Consider the following 18,524-nt stretch of genomic DNA (forward strand, 5'->3'; position numbering starts at 1 on the left):
CAGACTGAAATTCAGCATTAGCAGGCTTGATTTCTGGGTAAACAGTTAACTGGGCATGTGACACCCAGGCAGCTCCATGGTATTATCAGCACTCCTTCTCTAATCCAGCACAGTGAAAATCAGTGCAGCAGACCTTTTAGTCCAAACTAACTGTCTCAATATTTGCACCCTTAGGCAATATCTTGACGTGTGTTTACGCACTCCGATAAATGAGATTGCATGACTATGAGTGTTAATTATCTGAATAATTGAAAGACTATCTATTTAGGTGCCTAGTTAGAATTAAAACGCCCAAAGAAGTTTGTTTCTACCTTTGTAGTGCACATATAGTGTCTAGAGAAAGGAAAAGATAAGCATGTGCTGAGAACAAAGGAAACTGATCCCTCAGTGGACCTTAGTCACTTATTCCCTGGATGCCTCTCTATCAAGTTGCTGGTATGCCTAAGTTTTTTTTCCTTCTCTCACTTGAAGATCTACAGGAGGGTTTTTTGGACCCCCCAGCCTACCAGACTGAGATTTGATCAACAAACATTGAAGGAGACACTGGGAAGGTGCAGCACAAGTTTTGCCTCTGTGAGCCAGGTAGAGGTCTTGAGAAAAATGGTAATGGTACTGAAAGAGTTTAATATGATGGTCTTGTGTAGAAAGCACAATGAAGCTGAGTGCTACCAGACCTGTACATTAATGCCAGAACTATTGTAGATGTATGGAGGGGGAGATAATGACTAGGCCTTCTGATCTATTATGTTACCGATGAGAATGCTGCTGGTACTGAGAGAATTAAATGTTTCAGAGTCATATGCTTGAGTTGATGACACAAAACCTGGATTATTCTCTGGGGTCAAACAACTGCTGTTGTTGCTTAAGGCTTCTCAGATTAATGGTCGTTGTACATCTTGCAAAGTTACCTTTAAATTGCAGTCAAAAAGGAACTTAGAAATCGCGATGACAGTCTGCACTAATTGTTTGTGTGGGTGCAAGTAGTTGCAAATATTTTGCTGCATATACATTCTATGTGCCTGGCTAAAAACAGAGCAGGACCCTCAGCAGGTACTGGTGAGAAAACAGGTAATGGGAGCCCAGGTGTAACTGGTAGGTAACCTCAAGGAGAGAGCAACCCCTGTCGTAAACTCACCTGGCACGGAGTTTACAGACTACGGATTTTACCCTCTGCCTTGCTTTCTTCCCTGGCCTCATCGCGGTGGCTGTGTGGCTCCCTGTGGCCAGAGGGAGAATTGCTTTTTCTGTGGTGAGCAACCCCCGGCGAAGATTTTATTTGCAGGGTCACTTTGACATAATTCTAGGAGGTGGCATTGTAACTTTTGACTGTTAAATGCTTCAGTCTTATCCATATAAAGCTTTGGAGCATGACTAACTAACATAATAATCACCTCTCGAAGAGAACACATTAACTCCTCGAACTCTCAAGATTAAAAGATCAGAGAGAAGGTTGGAAGATGCTGAGAAATTGAATTAGCAGCTTCTCAGTATGGCAGAGAGTAAGGAACTTTATGCACTCGTGTGCTAAGGGATGAGCACCATGCCCCAGAGACCCAGGCAAAGCTGCTGTCTTTTCTGGGATTACACCATGTAGGTACTTCTCTGAGGACAAAAGGGAATGAGGTTTGGAGAACTCTGGAGCCCTGTATTTATTCAAAGTAATATTCTGTGAATCAAATGATCTAATTAACTAAAAATGCATTTGACCACAAAAAATGTTGTTATTTTTAGCTGACCTTGCAAACCAGCATCAGGTTTGCATCCTTTTCTCCCTGAAACTCTGCATCTATTTTCTAAAAAATGCCCCTGTTCTTTCTGATTTAAATCATCAGTAATCTGTGTGGCTGCTCTTGAATTTTGATACTCAGAGCCTGTAATGTCTCTTCATCCTTTTTAATGATGAAATAAGCTGCTAACAGAAGTAATCAGGTTCTTTAAAATTGTACCTAAGAATGCAAGTAAATGTACAAGTAAAGTTTTCTTTCTCTTTGCGAGTAGAAAAAGAGAGAACAATTACAGATCAATGCGACCCATAAAATTACATTCCAATTTGGATTTTTATTACAGATTTCCAGGCTTCAAGCTAAATTCAAGATGATACTGAAATCACCAAAATGGAAACAAATAAAATAGTCTCTGATTCTAAGTTTCAGCCTTTCCAAAACTGAATGAGGTCTTGTAGAAATCAGATTTCACATTCAGAGAGAGAAGGTTTCCGTGGATTTAGGTATCTGTCTGTCGCATACCACAGTAATTGTTACCATCCTAATTTTGCAGACTTGGGGACTGTGGACTGCCTGAGGTGTCAGCAGCCACTACTCTTAACTGTCTCTTTTGTACTGTAGCCACTCACAATAAATTGCCCTACTGTGTAGCACCACTGCAACATTTTGTCCCACTCTCTCTTTCCAGAAGGATGGTAGTAATCTGGAAGACAAAAACACACCAGTAAAGGCTGCACAGATGGTTCTGTAACAGCTGATAGGTAGCTGCAGTTGCTGATAAGTATTTTGGAGGTGACAGATAGCAAGGGCAATGAAGAATTACCAACAGCATTTAAAGGGACTCTGACAGGCCACAAAATAATCCTGATGAAATACTTAAAAATTTTTCCAGCACTAAAACTTCTTAAATGGGAGTAAGTTCCCCCAAAGACAGTGACATCTCTCTCTCTCTCTCTTTTTTTTTTTTAGTAGAAGTCTCCTAAGTATCTTGCACAAGCCTTGTAGGAAAGAGCTTGGGTTGTAACAGTAACCACAGCTCCAATCAAGTTGACTTTTGATGGAGTGCCAGTCATCAGTACCAACTGCAGAAGGGGCTTACTATGGAGGCTGTTTGACACAGCAGGTAGATCTACAAGGAAAAGCCTTGGCAGGCATGAGGCCAAGGACATCAGCTAGTGACTCTGTTCATACCAGGCTTGGAGACCAGAACTGTGGCCCACTAGCTGAGAATGGTGCCCAAGGCATCAGGCCACGCACAGCCAGGGCTCAGGAGCCCTGTGGCTGCCTGGAGTCCTCTGGGAAGGTTGTTACACAATCATGGTTTGAGGCTGAAGACCTCACCTCTTTGCTGTGCTACCATGTTTAAGATCTCAGCCATGCATCTCTCCCATTTTCTGCTGCAATGCATGTCAACAGAAGCAGGAGAGAGGCTGTGTGCCACCTGGACTTGCTAAACAGCCAGACTATCCCAAATTATTGGATGTATGATTAGACAGTTGTCATGAAAGATCAAGAACCCCTTAGATCTTGGGTACATGTGAAAAAAAAGGAGTTTGTATAACTTAAACAAGAGAACCTACAGCCCTTTTAACATCAGTTGGAGGGACATTCTGTTGGACTTGACATACCCAAGACTATGGCCTTCTCCATAATCCCAGCAGGTTGACAGGGTGATTGTCACATTGAAGGGCATGAGGTTTCTAAACACAAGGGCATCCTTTAAGAACAAAAGGGGTATGGTTGCCCTACCTCTGGAAACCTGACATTCAGCAGAGGTTTTTAAGGCAGTTGGGCCTTTCAGCAGCAGAAGATATCTATACAGCCAACATCTTTTACAAAGGCATTTCACCAGCTTGGAGGCTTTCATGGTGGGCCTTGGGGTCTTTCAGGTGGGTGAGTCATTCCATCAACTTTTGTCTGTCCCCAGATGAAATTCATTCCTCCCCAGAAAAAGTCTCTAAACTCTGAGACAGCATTAAGGAGTGGGAGCAAAACACAGGCTAGCCACTTTTCCTATTTCCCACTCATCCTTAGCAGTGGGTTTAGCACAACATGTTGTCAACTGGTATGGCAACCAGACATGATTGTGAGATAATACTCTCTCAAACATTAAGCAGTGAGTGACAAGGACGGATGTTGGTTTAGGATGCTGTCTTAGGATCTTGTCCTCACTTGAAATTCACAGTCATTCCTGATGCATTTAGCTACTTTAGACAGCTCTGCTCTTTTTGTAAGTGCTCTTGCTCTGTTTGAGGGTCCACTCCATCCACAGATAATTGAAGCACAGCCATCTGCCATCTGTGACTGAATTATATCCCTATTGGACATTTTACTTAAGCACTCTGAGGTGCCTCTAGTTTCTGTTGGTGTAGTCCAGCTTTTCCAGGAAAGGCTGACAAAAGATATTTTTATTTGGATATAAAACTGCCCTGTTTTGCAGTGACTTTTTTCCCCTGTGTTCTGTCACAGGGCTGAGGGAAAATAACCAAACTGAATAGGTAATCCCCTGGAAAGTGTTGTCGGTCCTGAGTAGAGATCTTTCATGCAGCAGGTTCTTCCTCTGGTCACAGATATTTCCAGGTAGCTTTTGACATTTTTTGTTGTTGGATTTGCCGAGTGCCAAAATAACTCCCCTCTGAACATGACAGGAACAGCTTCACTGACCTGGAAAATCACGATCTGTTTCTTCTCTTCCCCTTGGAAAATTAGCCTTGAACTTCCCATGCTGCTACCAGCAGCCAAGTCTCACTGTTTGGCAAGTTGTGGTAGGTAACATGAATCATAGTGCTATGGCCTTAGTGCTGAGCCTGCTTAATGCCTATGGCTATATAGAAACTGCAAAAGTTCTCCAGTCCATGATCCCAGGTGTCTTTAGTTTTCTCACTGAAGCATTCTGAGCCTGATTTCCCTGTCCTAGCCTCATAGCTCGTCTCTGCAGTGAGCTTAATGTATATCTTGGCAACACATCAGTATCCTCTGAGAGAATAAATCAGGCTGTTGCTACAGGATGGCATTCAGGATCATGGGTGAAGAATAGAAAAGTCAACTACACTGCGAGTATTGGAGAATCCTACGTTAAAGGGCTGTGCTACTCTTAAGAAATGGCCCAACTGATTCCCACTAAAGGCAAACAAATTTTTGGTTGCATAAGATACATACATACATGTATATACATACAGAGGTAGATAGGTAGATAGATACATATGTTAGTAGAGTTCATAAGCTCCCCTCTCTGAATGCAAAAATGTGTCTTTTCTACTCTCCTTGTTCTCCTCATTAATTCTCCTGCTGTCAACTTTTTGATTTTTTAGTCCTTCATGTAAAAACTCGACCTGCTGTTGAATTTATTTTATGCTGGTTTATGTTTTCCTCTTTTAAATGGTTTGTAATGCAAAACCATGGAGGTACAGGTGCTGCAACAAACTCCCTTATTGAAGCTTGCCTTGCTGCACACATTGCTTTTGGACTCTCACTTGGCTTTGAATGCAAACATTACAAAACATGAAAACTATCATGGTCTTAAGCACTATAATTAATGCTGCTAATTTTTGTTCCTTTGCTGTCCTGTCCGCAGCTGTGTTTTGCAGAATTTCTTCAATGAACATGTTCCTTGTTTCCCTCACAAAGCAATAGAGGAAAAGTAGTGAGAAATGTTACCCTCTGGTACTTTTTAGAGTCTTTCTGTCTAATATGCCAGTATTTTATATGGTTTTGTTAATCCTATGTATGAGTTTTGACATTAAAGTCAGTAACCACAACAATAGAAAAAAAATGGTGTCATCTGTGTACAACAATCCTGGGTAAATTTAAAATTTCTGGGCATGGACCAAATGAGCGAAAGTGAGGAAAAAAAACCCAATGTGCATAAAGATATGTAAGCACAAATGCAATTGAATATTAAAAAACTCAAATTACTTATGTGGAGAAAATGAGCTAATATAAACCACATCTCAATCACTCCAATATTTATAATTCCTCTAGTTGTCACATAAAAGCATTTTTAAGATATCTTACCTTGTTAATATTAAGTACTCAATTCCTCCTTTTTGCTAGAAGATTTGGGCACATTTCTGAGAACCTGAAATATGATTTTACATGTCTTGCATCTCTTTGAACAGAAACCTCAAGATTTTTATCAGCTATTTTTCTAATTATTTTTATAAAGAACATATATTTTTTATTATTTATCATCTGTCTGTTTTTATTTTCAATACTTTTCCTATTGAGCTTCTTGAAGGCTTCTGAACCTATGCAATCTTCTCTGATGGGAAAGCAAAAAAATAGCTGCCAGAAACATAACTGAATTTGCTACAGCGCTTTACTATCCTTTTTTGCTATCAATGTGTATAAGTATACTGTGTTGGGCTCCCACAGCAAAGGGTTAGCCATTTATTTTTACCTATTTCCATGTGCAAAAAAAAAAATAATCTTCAGAGAAATATCCAATTGCCTACCATATTATTTGTCTTCAGCCTTTAATATTTTGTCAGATAACTAGGCCCTGGAATAAGGGAAAAGGTACTCCTGGAATAAGGGAAAAGAAGAGATGTCACCAAAACTGACAAACTTCGGTGGAGAACTACAGAGCAATTTTTTTTTTGTTTAAGTTTTGGGAAATTATATGGGCCATTTGATGTAAAAAACAAAAGCAGAATAAAATATTAGAAGGAATATTAGAGGTAGGCTATTGAAAACTATTTGGTGGCTTTCAAAGACCTGAAGTCAGTACATGTATTTTCAAGACCAGGAGTCTGAGAGTTGCTCCTGAACCAGAGACCAGAGTTGAAAATACAATACCTAACAAAAGAGGCCTCCATTTAAAACTCAGTGTATATTTTTTGAATAATTGGTATCTGGGTTCACTTATATGGCCATATGTAAGAGAAAAAAAGTGCTATAACTCTTATAAGTGTGAAAATCAGACAGAAAGAAAATGGAGTGCCTGTTGAAAATTTTAATGACCACTTTTAGAAATGCATTTTTCTCAAAATTAGCCAGCTCTTAAAAATAAGTATAATAAAAAGTAAAACTACTCTGCTGCTGGTTTTTAAAGCATGACATTTTGACATTTCTGTGATTCAAACCAACCTTTTCTAAAGAAACTTTCAAGATAGTCCCTAGACAAAACACAGTATTGAAAACCTACCCTATTTCTTTTGAAATATAAATAGAAAGGCTCCCATTGATAACAGTGGGAATGCATGATGACCTTTTGCTAATTTGAAGGTACAGAAGTTTGAAACTGAGATATCTGAAACCAGAAATTAAGCTTAGAGCTGAATAATACATACTGTACTGCTTGTCCTTTTTATTGTATAATGCCATAATTTATTTACTATGCTAATGGTGTATGTGAGGATTTTCTTTTAAGATAATTGAAACTGGTGATGGAAATGAACCCTTTAGATCACCCTGTTCCTCATTAACAACAAAACTAAAATGTCTTTACACTGTATAATTCATTTGCTCATTTTTTCCTGTAATGAACAGACATTATCTACAGATAGAAAGCTATAGGATTTTTATAATGGACAGCAGAAGCTTTTGTGCCTCCTGATGATGAAAGTAAAGGTTTAGATTTTTCTAAAGACTAGTAGAAGAATATTGCATAAATATTCAGTAATAGCATGACAACTACTCCCCTCGAACCTATTTCAAAGCCTGAAATAAAATTGGGAAATGATCGAGGCCGTGTGGAGATGCACTGTGAGGAACTGCTCTGTCCTGTTGCTGAACTTCTAGGTCAACAAATACAACTGTTCCCTTTTGCATCTCATTCAGGAAAGGTGTCCCTGCACACGACAGGGGGTTTGGAACTAGATGATCTTTAAAAGTCCCTTCCAACCCAGGCCATTCTATGATTCTATAATTATACAAGTGTGTTACAATTCTTTGCTGAAGAACTAGGAGTTCTTGTTTCAGTCACAGCCACTTCCACATGGAGAGAGATTAAACTGAATCCAGAACTGCACCCTGGCATCACTCCAGAATTATCATAAGTGATGCTAGAAAATATACTACATGCTTCTTAAAATTTCTATAATATCATTAGTATATTGAGATGTTATTCAGTGCCATTTAATGTAACCATAGTATTTACTGGCTCAATGTTAGGATGTGAACCCACATATTCTTGTTTTCAAATTTTGCATTTTAAGCCATTACATTATTGGGCTTATTTTCAACAGGAGGTTTGGATATGGTATAACACAGGTGTTCATATGTGGTGTGACAGTATAGCTGCCATAAGTTTTGGAGTGAATGATTTCTTGAAGAATCATGAGGAATTTTCATCACAGTTTTAAAGGACAATTCTCACAGAACATGCTGAGTTGGAAGGGACCCACAAGGATCATTGAGTCCAAACCTTAGCCCTGCAGAGGACCATCCCCAAGAGTCACACCACATGCCTGATAGTATTGTCCAAACACTTCTTGAAGTGTCAGGCTTCGTGCTGTGACCACTTCCCTGGGGAGGCTAATCCAGTGCCCAACCACCCTCTGGGTGAAGAACTTTTCTCTGATATCCAACCTAAACCTTCCCTGACACAACTTCAGGCCATTCCCTCAGGTCCTCTCACTGGTCACAACAGAGAAGAGATCAGTGCCTGACCCTCCTCTTCCCCTCACAAGGAAGTTGTGACTGCAATAAGTACAGAAGAGATTGATATTTTAAATAGTTTGAGGGTTTTTTAGCACTTCTCAGTATTAAAAAAACTCTGCTAAGATCTTCCAATGTTCTGTTGCTATCTGTTCAATAGAAGTAAGTTTTTCAGGAAATGTTACTTTTAATGGAAAAAAGTGTATTTTCCTGAGGAGCTATGAGGATGTGAGTTATTTATTCATACCTTCAGGCCTGGTGGTTTATCTGATCAGGAAGAAGGGAAGGAAAGGGGAAAAAAGGGGAAAAAAAGGGAAGAGAAAAAGGGGAAAAAGGGGAAAAGAGAAAAAAAGAAAAAAAGAAAGAAAAAAGGAAGAAAAAGGAAAGAGGAGAAAGAAAAGGGGGGGAAGGGAAAAAAGGAAAGAAGGGAAAGAAAAGGGGGAAGAGAAAAAAGAAAAAAAAGAGGGAAAAAAGAAAGCAAAAAAGCAAAAGAGAGAAAGAGAAAAAAGAAAAAAAGAGAAAAAAAAAGAGGAAAAAAGAGGAAAAAAGAAAAAAAAAACAGAAAAAAGGAGGAAAAAAAACCAGAAAAAAAAGAGAAAAAGGAGAAAAAAAAAAGAGAAAAGAAAAAAGAAAAAAGAAAAAAAAAGAAAAAAGAAAAAGAGAAAAAGAGAAAAAGAGAAAAGAAAAGGAAAAGGAAAATAAAAAAGAAAAAAGGAAAAAGGAAAAAAAAGAAAATGAAAAAAAGCAAAAGAAAAAAGAAAAAGAAAAAAGAAAAAGAAAAAAACAGAAAAAAAAGGAAAAAAACCAGAAAAGAAAGAGAAAAAGGAGAAAAAGGAGAAAAAAGAGGGAAAAGAAAAAAGAAAAAAGAAAAAAGAAAAAGAGAAAAAGAGAAAAGAAAAAAGAAAATAATAAAGAAAAAAAAGGAAAAATAAAAAAGGAAAAGGGAAAAAGAAAGAAAAAAGAAAAAAGAGAAAAAAGGAAAAAGGGGAGGAAAAGGGGAAAAAAGAGGGGGAAAAGCGGACAAATGGTGTGAGGAGGGCGTGCCGCAGGTGCCCCGCGGGTGGGGCCCGACGTTACCGCGCAGCTCTCGCGATACCCTTGGCCCCGCCCCCCAGCGGTAACGGCCGTACCCGCCCGACCGCGGCGCGGGCTGTTTACGGCGGCGCAGCCAATGGGCGGGCGGGGCACGCGCGCGGCGCGGCCAATGGGCGGGCGGGGCGGTGCGTTTGAACGGCGCGGGCGGTGCGGCGGGTCTGCGGGGCGCGGGGCGGGCGGGCCGAGCCGGGGCCGAGCCGAGGCCGAGCGGAGCCCAGCGGGGACCGAGCCTGCACCCTGTCTGTGCCCGCCATGCCCGGCCGCCCCGATGACTATGAGGTGCTGCTCACCATCGGCGCCGGCTCCTACGGGAAGTGCCGCAAGGTGCGCCGCAAGGCCGACGGCAAGGTGAGGAGGAGGAGGCGGGGGCAGCGCGGCTGTGCCGTTGCCGCGGGTCCCAGCCCGGCGCTGCCGCCTCTCCGAGATACGCGAGCGAGCGGCTCTGGAAGCCCCTCTCTCTTCCCCTTTCGAGGTTCTGGCCGGCGTCCCAGCCGCTCCGTAAGGTGTTTCTTCCTCCCCAGATCTTGGTATGGAAGGAGATGGACTATGGCTCGATGACAGAGTCAGAGAAGCAGATGCTCGTTTCGGAGGTGAACCTGCTGAGAGAGCTGCGGCACCCGAACATCGTCCGGTATTACGACCGGATCATCGACAGGAGCAGCACGACCCTGTACATCGTGATGGAGTACTGCGATGGGGGAGACCTGGCGAGCTTGATTGCCAAGTGCTCAAAAGAAAGGCACGTGAAATCTGTTTGTGGCGAGCTTGGAATATCTTACACGAGGTGTCTTGGCCAATCCAGAGAGACGGGGAATGCATCTCAACTTCCGAGCAGTTTCGGGTTTAACCCCTTGGACCCAACAACTCTTCTCAAATGTGAAAAGTTTTGTGCAAAATTACAGCAGCGTTGGGAATTGTGCTATTGAATGCACCGTCAGGCTGGATGTCAGTGCTGAAATAGTAAAAAAAACCCAAAAGCCGAGGTCTCTTGTGAGGCAGAAGCTGTTGAGGGGTTTCTGGGTGTACATAGGGTTGTAAACATAAAGAGCAAATCCTAGCTCTTGTAGACAGACTGCTTGGTCTGTGGGTTCTGGCTTCCCTGTCAGTAAAACTACCTGGACCCTGTGTTTTATTAAAACACCAAAATACGTGGAAGGGAAAAATAATTATGAACGGTGTGAAAAGCTACTTTATGTACTTGCATATAAAGCCTGGGGAGACATCAAGTTGTTAAGGCTTCACCTTGGTCTAATTTTAGACTTAGGAGCCTACTTAAGTATAGTATCAGTTTTCACATTTCATGTTAAAGAAGTACATGACTCCACCTCTGTTACTTTGTGAGAATAGTCTAAAATAGTACCGCAGCTGCCCAGCAACATCAGTGTTTTCATTTCAGCTGTTAAAAACCAGCTGTTTCTTGGCTCTGTTATTGGATGTTGCTTATTATAAACAGCTGACAATATACTATTATCTTAGGTGATCGAGGGACTGATACCATCACAAAAGGATCAAATTGATATTTGTGTTGAAAGTAATGAAAATGCTGTGTATATGATAGACTGTTTGGGTGAGGAAGGAAATGCTACAGGGATTTTGCAACAAAAGTATAAATGTCTTTCAACATAGTTGTAGTAATTTAAAAAAAAAAAAGTCAAGTTTGAAAATAGAATGCATAGATACCTGTTGCTGATAGTGTTGTTTCAGTGATGTTTTATAAGAGGCGTGTTAGAAAAGTTACAGAACTAAGACTGACAGCAACTACTTGAACTGATGTACGTCCAAAAAATCTGTTTGTTAAAAACGTTTTCATCTTCCAGGCATTTCTTGGAAGAAAGCTTTGTCCTCCGAGTATTGACTCAATTAACATTGGCCTTGAAGGAGTGTCACAGACGGAGTGACGGTGCAGTCACTGTGCACCGTGACTTAAAACCAGCAAATGTCTTTCTGGATGGCAAACAGAATGTGAAACTTGGAGATTTTGGACTGGCTAGAATATTGCATCATGATACCAGCTTTGCCAAAACATTTGTTGGAACTCCATATTATATGTCTCCAGTAAGACCTCCCTTCTATACCTTATCTTCCCTTTTGCCCCTCCAAGGTGTGTTTTCTACAGTGTTGATTTCAGAGTCCATGAATGTTTTGGGGCGTTTTAATGAAGACTTACTAGTTTGAAATGCAGGTGACTTTTTTCATAGACTGTATATGTTCTGAACACAAGGTTATTTTGCAGTTATTTTCATCTCCTTTCTTCCCCACATAGTCAGCTGCCTTCTAATTAAAGTTACTCTTCACTGTGTAAGTTTTGTTTTGTTCTTGGGATATTACAGGTGTTGTAGTATATTAAAAAGGAACAGAGAGCTTTTATGTTTTGTAGTGCTAAGGTAAAGAGCTTAAGTTACCTCTTGATGGTAGGATTTTAATTTGTAGTGAAATGAGCAGAAATTACTTATTGCCCTGATATAGTGGATTTCTTGGGGAAAAGATTAATTTTGACTGAAATTGAGTTGTATCGACTAAAGGTTGGTGCAACATGTGAGTCTTCTGCAGTGGGGTACTGCCACAACTTATTAAAATCCTGTTAGTATGATTGAATGTGGAGATAAATTAAAATGGAATCTTAGAAGTAACCCCAGTAAGTAATGACTTGATTCAGGTTTGAATAGTAGCTGACTATCCTGCATTAGTAGAACACTGTCTTCTTTAATAAACCTAAGATTGTTCTCTTTCCTTAGGAACAAATGAACCACATGTCATACAATGAAAAATCTGACATTTGGTCTCTAGGATGTCTTCTGTATGAACTGTGTGCTCTCTCGTAAGTATGGTAGTGTGATAATGAATATGGAAACATAGTTGTTAATGCAGGTATGATTAAATTTTGTATAGATGATAGCTTAAAGGTTTCAGGGTCTAGTCCTAGATTTTTATTTCTGTATTTGTCTTGACATTAGGTAGTGAAAACAAACCCTTGATTGCAGCTGTTTAGTCTGATACTTTTTTTCTGAAAATACATTCTGTGAAACCAGGGGAAGAATCCAGAAAAATTTTTCTTTTTCAGGCCTCCATTTACAGCTTACAACCAAAAGGAACTGGCAGAAAAGATAAGGGAAGGGAAGTTCAGAAGAATACCGTATCGTTACTCAGAGGAGTTGAACGAACTTCTCAAACAGATGCTGAATGTAAAGGTACGAGTCAATTACTAATGTTTGCACCTGGAATTTGAACTAATACTGAAATACTGGATTTTCTTCTCAATTATGAAACAAACCAACCTGAAGCACTGGTTGCTATCACCTTGTCGCTGGCAGTGTCACTTGTAGGAAAAGGAGGGAGGAGTTGTGCTCTGAGTCCGTGGGGAAAAAAGGGAGCAACTCAAGCTTTATGCCAGGTTCACAGGATGCAAAAAGGCTGCCTCAATATTGGCTTATACAGGATTTCCTAAGAGCCTGCTTACTGAGGTCTTATAATTTCAGGGTTAAAATGGTTCTAGTGTGTTTGGAAGTTGGAAGGGATTGTTTTGTCTTCATTTTGGGTTTTGCTTTATATGGCTAATGTATAGCTTGCTCCCCACTGCTGGCATGAGGGTGTTGAGAATACTGCATGGGTGCTTGTTACAACTTATCCCAAGTCTCCAGCAGGTATGGATCCTTCAGGAATCAAGTGACAGGCAGAGATGCAGAGTGGTATCTCCAGAATCTATTGACAGTTGTCTCTGTAGGCTCACCCACCCCATTCAGGCTCTGAAAGGAGTGGGTGCCTGGGCTGGGAGAGACAGACTTGTGGCTCTGGATCTGATGGCTAGTAACAGACTCCTCCCTTAGCTTTTGTCGACTGGTTGTGCTACCCCTTCCTAACTCCATTTTTTTCCAACCTCTTCACTGTATAATACCTTAGCTGGTCTTGCTTGGGAATCTCTGGCCTTAATGTTTCTTGGTTACAGATGGAACCTATTGGTAATGTCTTTCCTTTAGGATTATTGCCGACCTTCTGTTGAAGATATTCTGCAGCACCCCTTGATAGCAGACTTGGTGACAGAAGAACAAAAGCAGAATTCTGATAGAAGATGTTGGAGATCGTGGGAGCCAGAGAGGCTGCAGTACTCAGATGCTGCAGCGAATGAGCTGAAACGGAAGGAACAACAATTACAGGAGCGAGAAGAAGCCATTAAAGAGAGAGAACAACGTTTGGAGCGTATGATTTTCTACTTTGGGAAGGGAGGGCAATGGGATTCTGATTCAGTCGGGGGAAGGAAAGGTAGACAGTTTTCACAACCCTCATTTTAACGCACTAGGATATTGTACTCCTGCATTCAATACCAGAATTGTGTCTAAAGACCAAAGCAAGAATGCTTGGGGCTTAGTCATTCTGTACGAGGCTTTTTTCTTTAAGTTACGAAGATATAATTGGCAGTTTAGATATGGCAGTCTGGTTTGTGAAGATTATTAAACATGAGTGGCAATTAGGAAAGTATACAGAAAAATAGGGTTTGAATATATTGTTCCTCACTGTGCCATGTAGGTTGCTTTTCACCCACTGTGTAAGTTAGCATTGGCTGTACTAACATGTAACCTAAGGTGAGCCTGATGTTGGAGAAAAACATCTTTGAGTAAAAAAAAAATCTTTGAGTAAAGAGTTTACACTTTTATAAAAGCTGCACTCTGCAGGGAGCTTACCTGTGAATCTGTATAGATGGTTGGTACTCAGGTGCTGCAATTTCCTGCCCACATAAAATGCCTTTGCATAGGCAGTAGGCTCTGCAATACAGTTTTTAACTATATTTATTTTTTTCTGAGCCTGAATGACATCTGCTGATGTTGTAAACAGTGTGTTTAGTTATAGCTGAATTATAGTATCTGGCATATAAATATTTAAATCTGGTGTCATGTGTGCCATGAGTTAATGTGCAGAATAGAAAGCTGCTCTGGCTTCATTGTTGCAGATATGTCAAAGTTTGGGAACAAAAGCATGCCTGGCATTTCAGTGTACTCATCCAGTGCTTTACTGATGCATTGATAAAGGTGTATCTACACAGCAGTTACCTTTGTTTAGAGCCATAGAATCAGAAATATGTGTGCAGCTTGCTATTGCTACTGTCTTTTCCTGCAAGAAAAACCCATCATGCACAATCACTCTAACATTTTAACACAACATACTATCACATATTTCTACTTCCAGAGAGAGAACGGGAGCTCTGTGTGCGAGAGAGACTGGCAGAGGACAAACTTGCTAGGTATCTTACTAACCTGTAATTGTCTGTATTAGAAACTCTACAATCTGACAACAGAAAGCTTAAATTTCTCTTTCCAAAACAGAGCTGAAAGCCTGATGAGGAGCTACGATCTCCACAAGCAGCAGCGGGCAGTAACTTACGCAGATGGTCCAGGTATGCAAATACGCCAGAATGCACTTGCCCAGATAAATGTAGGCTGGTATGACCAGAAGAATGTCCCTGGTGCTCAACGTAGAGGTGCTCATCCTGTACGTAGTCCCATCAGGGCAACACAAAGCCCAATTATTGCTGCATGGTTGGGAAGAGACTTTTGATTTTCTGCTTTGCAAAAGGACTTCAGGAGTGATGCTCAATCATAGGTCTTTGAGTTACTACTGTTTGCACTGCAGTCTTTTGCTGCTTTGGAAATTGGGTTCTTGTGGCAAACTAAGGGAAGTGCCTTCTTGTAACCCGAACCTTTCTCAGAACTGTGCTTATTTTACATGTGAATGTCTTTTTATAGACCTTCGATTTAGTTAATTTTAATAAAATTGTGTATGTCTAATCAGTTCAACTTTCATTAAACTTCCAAAAACTTCAGTGTGGGAAATATTATTTGTTGCAAGTGACCCAGCTGTGATTGGTGCATCATATAGTCTATAAAGAATGCAAACTGCTATTATAGGAAAAAACCCAGATTTGAAAATGTGCTATAATGCTTCCTGCCTCCTTCTAGTCCAGTTGGTTGGCATTGGTTGTTCAGTCCTCACTATCATAAGAGGTACTATCATCTGTTCATTGCACCCATCTTTTACTATTAGAAATTATTCAAGTCTCTAAATGCATTTTGAAGTAGTGGTAGGAGTAGTGAACAACTAGGTCAGAAGTAGTACTCTAGAACAAAGACAGATGAACACCCTTTAACATGAAGCAACACTCTCTTCCTTTAGTTTGCTCCAATAAAGCAAGATAAGCATAGCCCTGCCTCCAATACGAATAAAACTGAAGTGGATTTTTTTTTTTTCTAAGTGCCTATCACAGCAGGAAAGAGCACAAGTAAAATGCCCCTAGAATTGAGTGGTACTTGAGCTATTTCTAACGCTTCTCTCAACTCTGAGAATTCCACTTGTCTCTCAGCATACTGTCTGACTTGGATATGTTAAAGAATTTAATTTGAGAATAAACTTGCTTTTGGCTTTTTGATGTTGCATCTAACACTGGATGACTGAAGGCAAATGAGCTTCAGCTCTTGCTTCTGTTCTCTCCTACATCTCCCACCATTTTACATAATATTTTGACCTTATCAGGAGTTTGTAAGATAGATAAAACTACTTTGGGCAGTTAATACTTCAAGACAGTAACTATGTTTACTTTTCTGCACTACAAGACTGATCAAATCTTGCAGTATCTGTAGACCACTTGGTTTGCTACTCCTCCAGTTCATTCCATGGTGCTCTTGCAATACTGTTTCTGAAATTCTCCCTGTTCTTGTATAAATGGACGAAGTGTTTCTCCAGTAGGGTACCAAGATCACTTGCTTATCTTCAGTTGCTCACGTTACTATATTTTTCACAACTGTATTGCCTCTCACACATCTCCTAGATCCCTAATTTCTCCTTGAAGTCTGTTGTGTGGTTTACTTCACAGTAAAATGGAATACCAAAAATTCTGTTTTTTAAGACAGTGACCTAGACATTATCCTGTTTTACAGGGATTTTCTAATTTTTAGGAAATGGTTTCATGTTAAAACAGATCTGACTGCTATGAAACTATAAAATGCTAAAATATTCACTGGCTTCTTCAGTTCTTTCTTGCTCTTTTGTGCTTATTGCATCCTTGCTGTAGCCTAATAAATTGAAAACTGGGGCTTCAACAGTGTTAAGATTAGAATAGTTAGAATTTTGATTAAATAAAAATAAAAATCACACCTTAAATTGAGTATTGTGAAGTTGGCTCTTATGAGAGGCAACTCAGCTGTTATAATAGCTTTATATGGTAGTCCTTGTACTCTTGGGTCATTATACCTGCCTTTTGATTGTGGCATGCTATAGGTTGCACTATGAAAATTCCTGTTCCAGAGGCTGCAGTGAAAGTAACTTCTTAATTTTTAATGCACCTGAACTCATTACTCATCAAGTCAGAGCCTAATTTGTACCCCATTGGCTTAGTACAAAGACAGAGTTGGAACAATGTGGGTAATATAGGAAGATCACTGGACAGGTTGGGTCTGTCCCTGCTACAAAGGAAACACAATTTCTTTTCAGTATCTGAGAGCCTACTTCTCTATTTTCTTTTGGAACCGAATTATGTTACTGCTTCATTTCTGTCCATCAGAAAAAACATCACATCTTTTCTCCTTGTGTCAACTAATATTCCCTTTAGTGTTGGGATGTGCACCCAAAAACTACTATGGCATGTATCCTTCTACCACAATAATTTAAAAGTCTTGTTTTAATTTTTCCTCAAAAAATAGAATTTTTGCTCTTAACTGAAATAAGTTTAATTAGATCACTCAAAGCCGTAGGAAGATGACATGGGCAACAGGGGTAAATTCAATAAATGCTGGAAGGTGCACTAATTCAGTACTTCCTTTTTGATTTCTTTAGATAACCCACTCCTGCTTCCCTTTTCTACAACCAAGAAGAATGTACACTTTGATGGAAGTGAAGAGAAAGCTGTGTCTCCTAATAATATGGAAAACTATCTGTTTTCTAAAGACAAAAGCTCTGATCTCAAAAAACGTCTGTATGCTGCAAATCTACGAGCTCAAGCACTGTCTGAACTGGAAAAAAACTATCAACTAAAGAGCAGACAAATCTTGGGCATGCGTTGAAACTGTAACAGATCTGTTTGTCTTTTAAAAGATGATTAAATGTATAGGAAGATCCTTGTGCCTCCCTCTTTTAAGCTAGAACCTACTGAAAAATGATTTTAACAGTTTTTGTACAGACTCTTAGTTTGTGACAGGTAGTTTGTGATAAAAGCGTAAGATGTTATATTATGAAAATAGGTATTTTATATTAATTGTATTATTAAAGAAAAAGTATTTTGGTCCTCTTGTTTACCCTACATTACTCTTCTGAAAATATAAAGAATGAATATATATAAATGATTTGTTTAAAATCTGATGTGAAAAACTTCAGGTGGAAAATGTACAGAGTTTTGCAAGCTGTAGGTTAAAATGATGCTTTATGTAATGCACAGTTATTGATAAAGGAAATATTGATATTCTATACATGTGGAAAAACAGTGACTTTTTTCTGCGCTTGTAAATGTTTTCCAAAAAAAGAGCAAAAAGATTTTATGCTGTCTCTTCCTACTAAGTAAGTGACCTATCAAAGCAGGCTACTTTAAATTTAATGTCTCTGACTAGTGAGTGTGATAGGTCAGCATAACTTAAATTATGAGTTTATATTCCTTCTGCCTGAGCAGTTGAATGTCTTGTCCATTGGTTCCTTCAGGGCATGGCATTTGAAATAACACCTTTGCTTTGCCTTGAAACCGTATTAAAAACTGATTCCCTAAGACCGCTGTCCAGGATGGGACACCATCCTGGATATTAGCATCTGTGTTTTACAGAGGAGCTGTTGTGCTTTGAATAGTAAATCCATATTTTCTTGAAGCTTGTGAGGTATCTCCATTTTACCCTTCACAATGCTCTGCCAGAGTAGCAGTTGCTCACTTAAGGTGGTGTAACTTTCATGAACTAACTCAGACTCATGAATTTAAAAATATCCCTTGAAACTGTAATGTCCAGCATATGTTTTATATAAAGATTTTTTTTTTTCTCTCCCTATTGAAATGCCACAAAACATACATTCTTAGAAACAGTTTGTTTTCAAAACATTTTTTTTATTTATTGGGCTATGGATGTTATCTAAAGAGGCATTCAA

At 39.7% G+C, this 18,524-nt stretch overlaps 1 protein-coding gene and 1 long non-coding RNA gene across 2 annotated transcripts in view; one reads left to right on the forward strand and one right to left on the reverse strand.

Annotated features, from left to right (window-relative positions):
* The window catches only part of LOC108495711, a 24,357-nt gene extending 15,666 nt beyond the window's left edge, over positions 1-8,691 (reverse strand). Inside the window, exons 1-2 of the long non-coding RNA XR_001874215.1 lie at positions 8,572-8,691; positions 5,739-5,802 (exon numbers count right to left, since the gene is read on the reverse strand). This is a non-coding gene — a long non-coding RNA (uncharacterized LOC108495711). The remainder of the gene's footprint in view (positions 1-5,738; positions 5,803-8,571) is intronic.
* An 891-nt stretch (positions 8,692-9,582) lies between these two features.
* NEK2 (NIMA related kinase 2) lies at positions 9,583-17,518 on the forward strand. Its single transcript, XM_017811786.1, has 9 exons — positions 9,583-9,767; positions 9,941-10,158; positions 11,237-11,474; positions 12,155-12,237; positions 12,481-12,607; positions 13,394-13,613; positions 14,598-14,652; positions 14,735-14,805; positions 17,238-17,518. The coding sequence occupies exons 1-9, from the start codon at positions 9,672-9,674 to the stop codon at positions 17,462-17,464; spliced, it is 1,335 nt and encodes a 444-aa protein (XP_017667275.1). The 5' UTR covers positions 9,583-9,671; the 3' UTR covers positions 17,465-17,518.
* Positions 17,519-18,524: the final 1,006 nt, after the last annotated feature.

This window comes from Lepidothrix coronata, unplaced genomic scaffold, assembly GCF_001604755.1.
Source record: "Lepidothrix coronata isolate B3197 unplaced genomic scaffold, Lepidothrix_coronata-1.0 Scaffold33, whole genome shotgun sequence".
In the NCBI taxonomy this organism is placed as follows: Eukaryota; Metazoa; Chordata; class Aves; order Passeriformes; family Pipridae; genus Lepidothrix; species Lepidothrix coronata.

Bases quoted from the DNA above. Each gene is read 5' to 3' on its own strand.
- NEK2 (XM_017811786.1), top strand. From the start codon at position 9,672: ATGCCCGGCCGCCCCGATGACTATGAGGTGCTGCTCACCATCGGCGCC. The intron at 9,768-9,940 runs GTGAGGAGGAGG...CTTCCTCCCCAG, and splicing joins GCCGCAAGGCCGACGGCAAG to ATCTTGGTATGGAAGGAGAT. The intron at 14,806-17,237 runs GTATGCAAATAC...TGATTTCTTTAG, and splicing joins AACTTACGCAGATGGTCCAG to ATAACCCACTCCTGCTTCCC.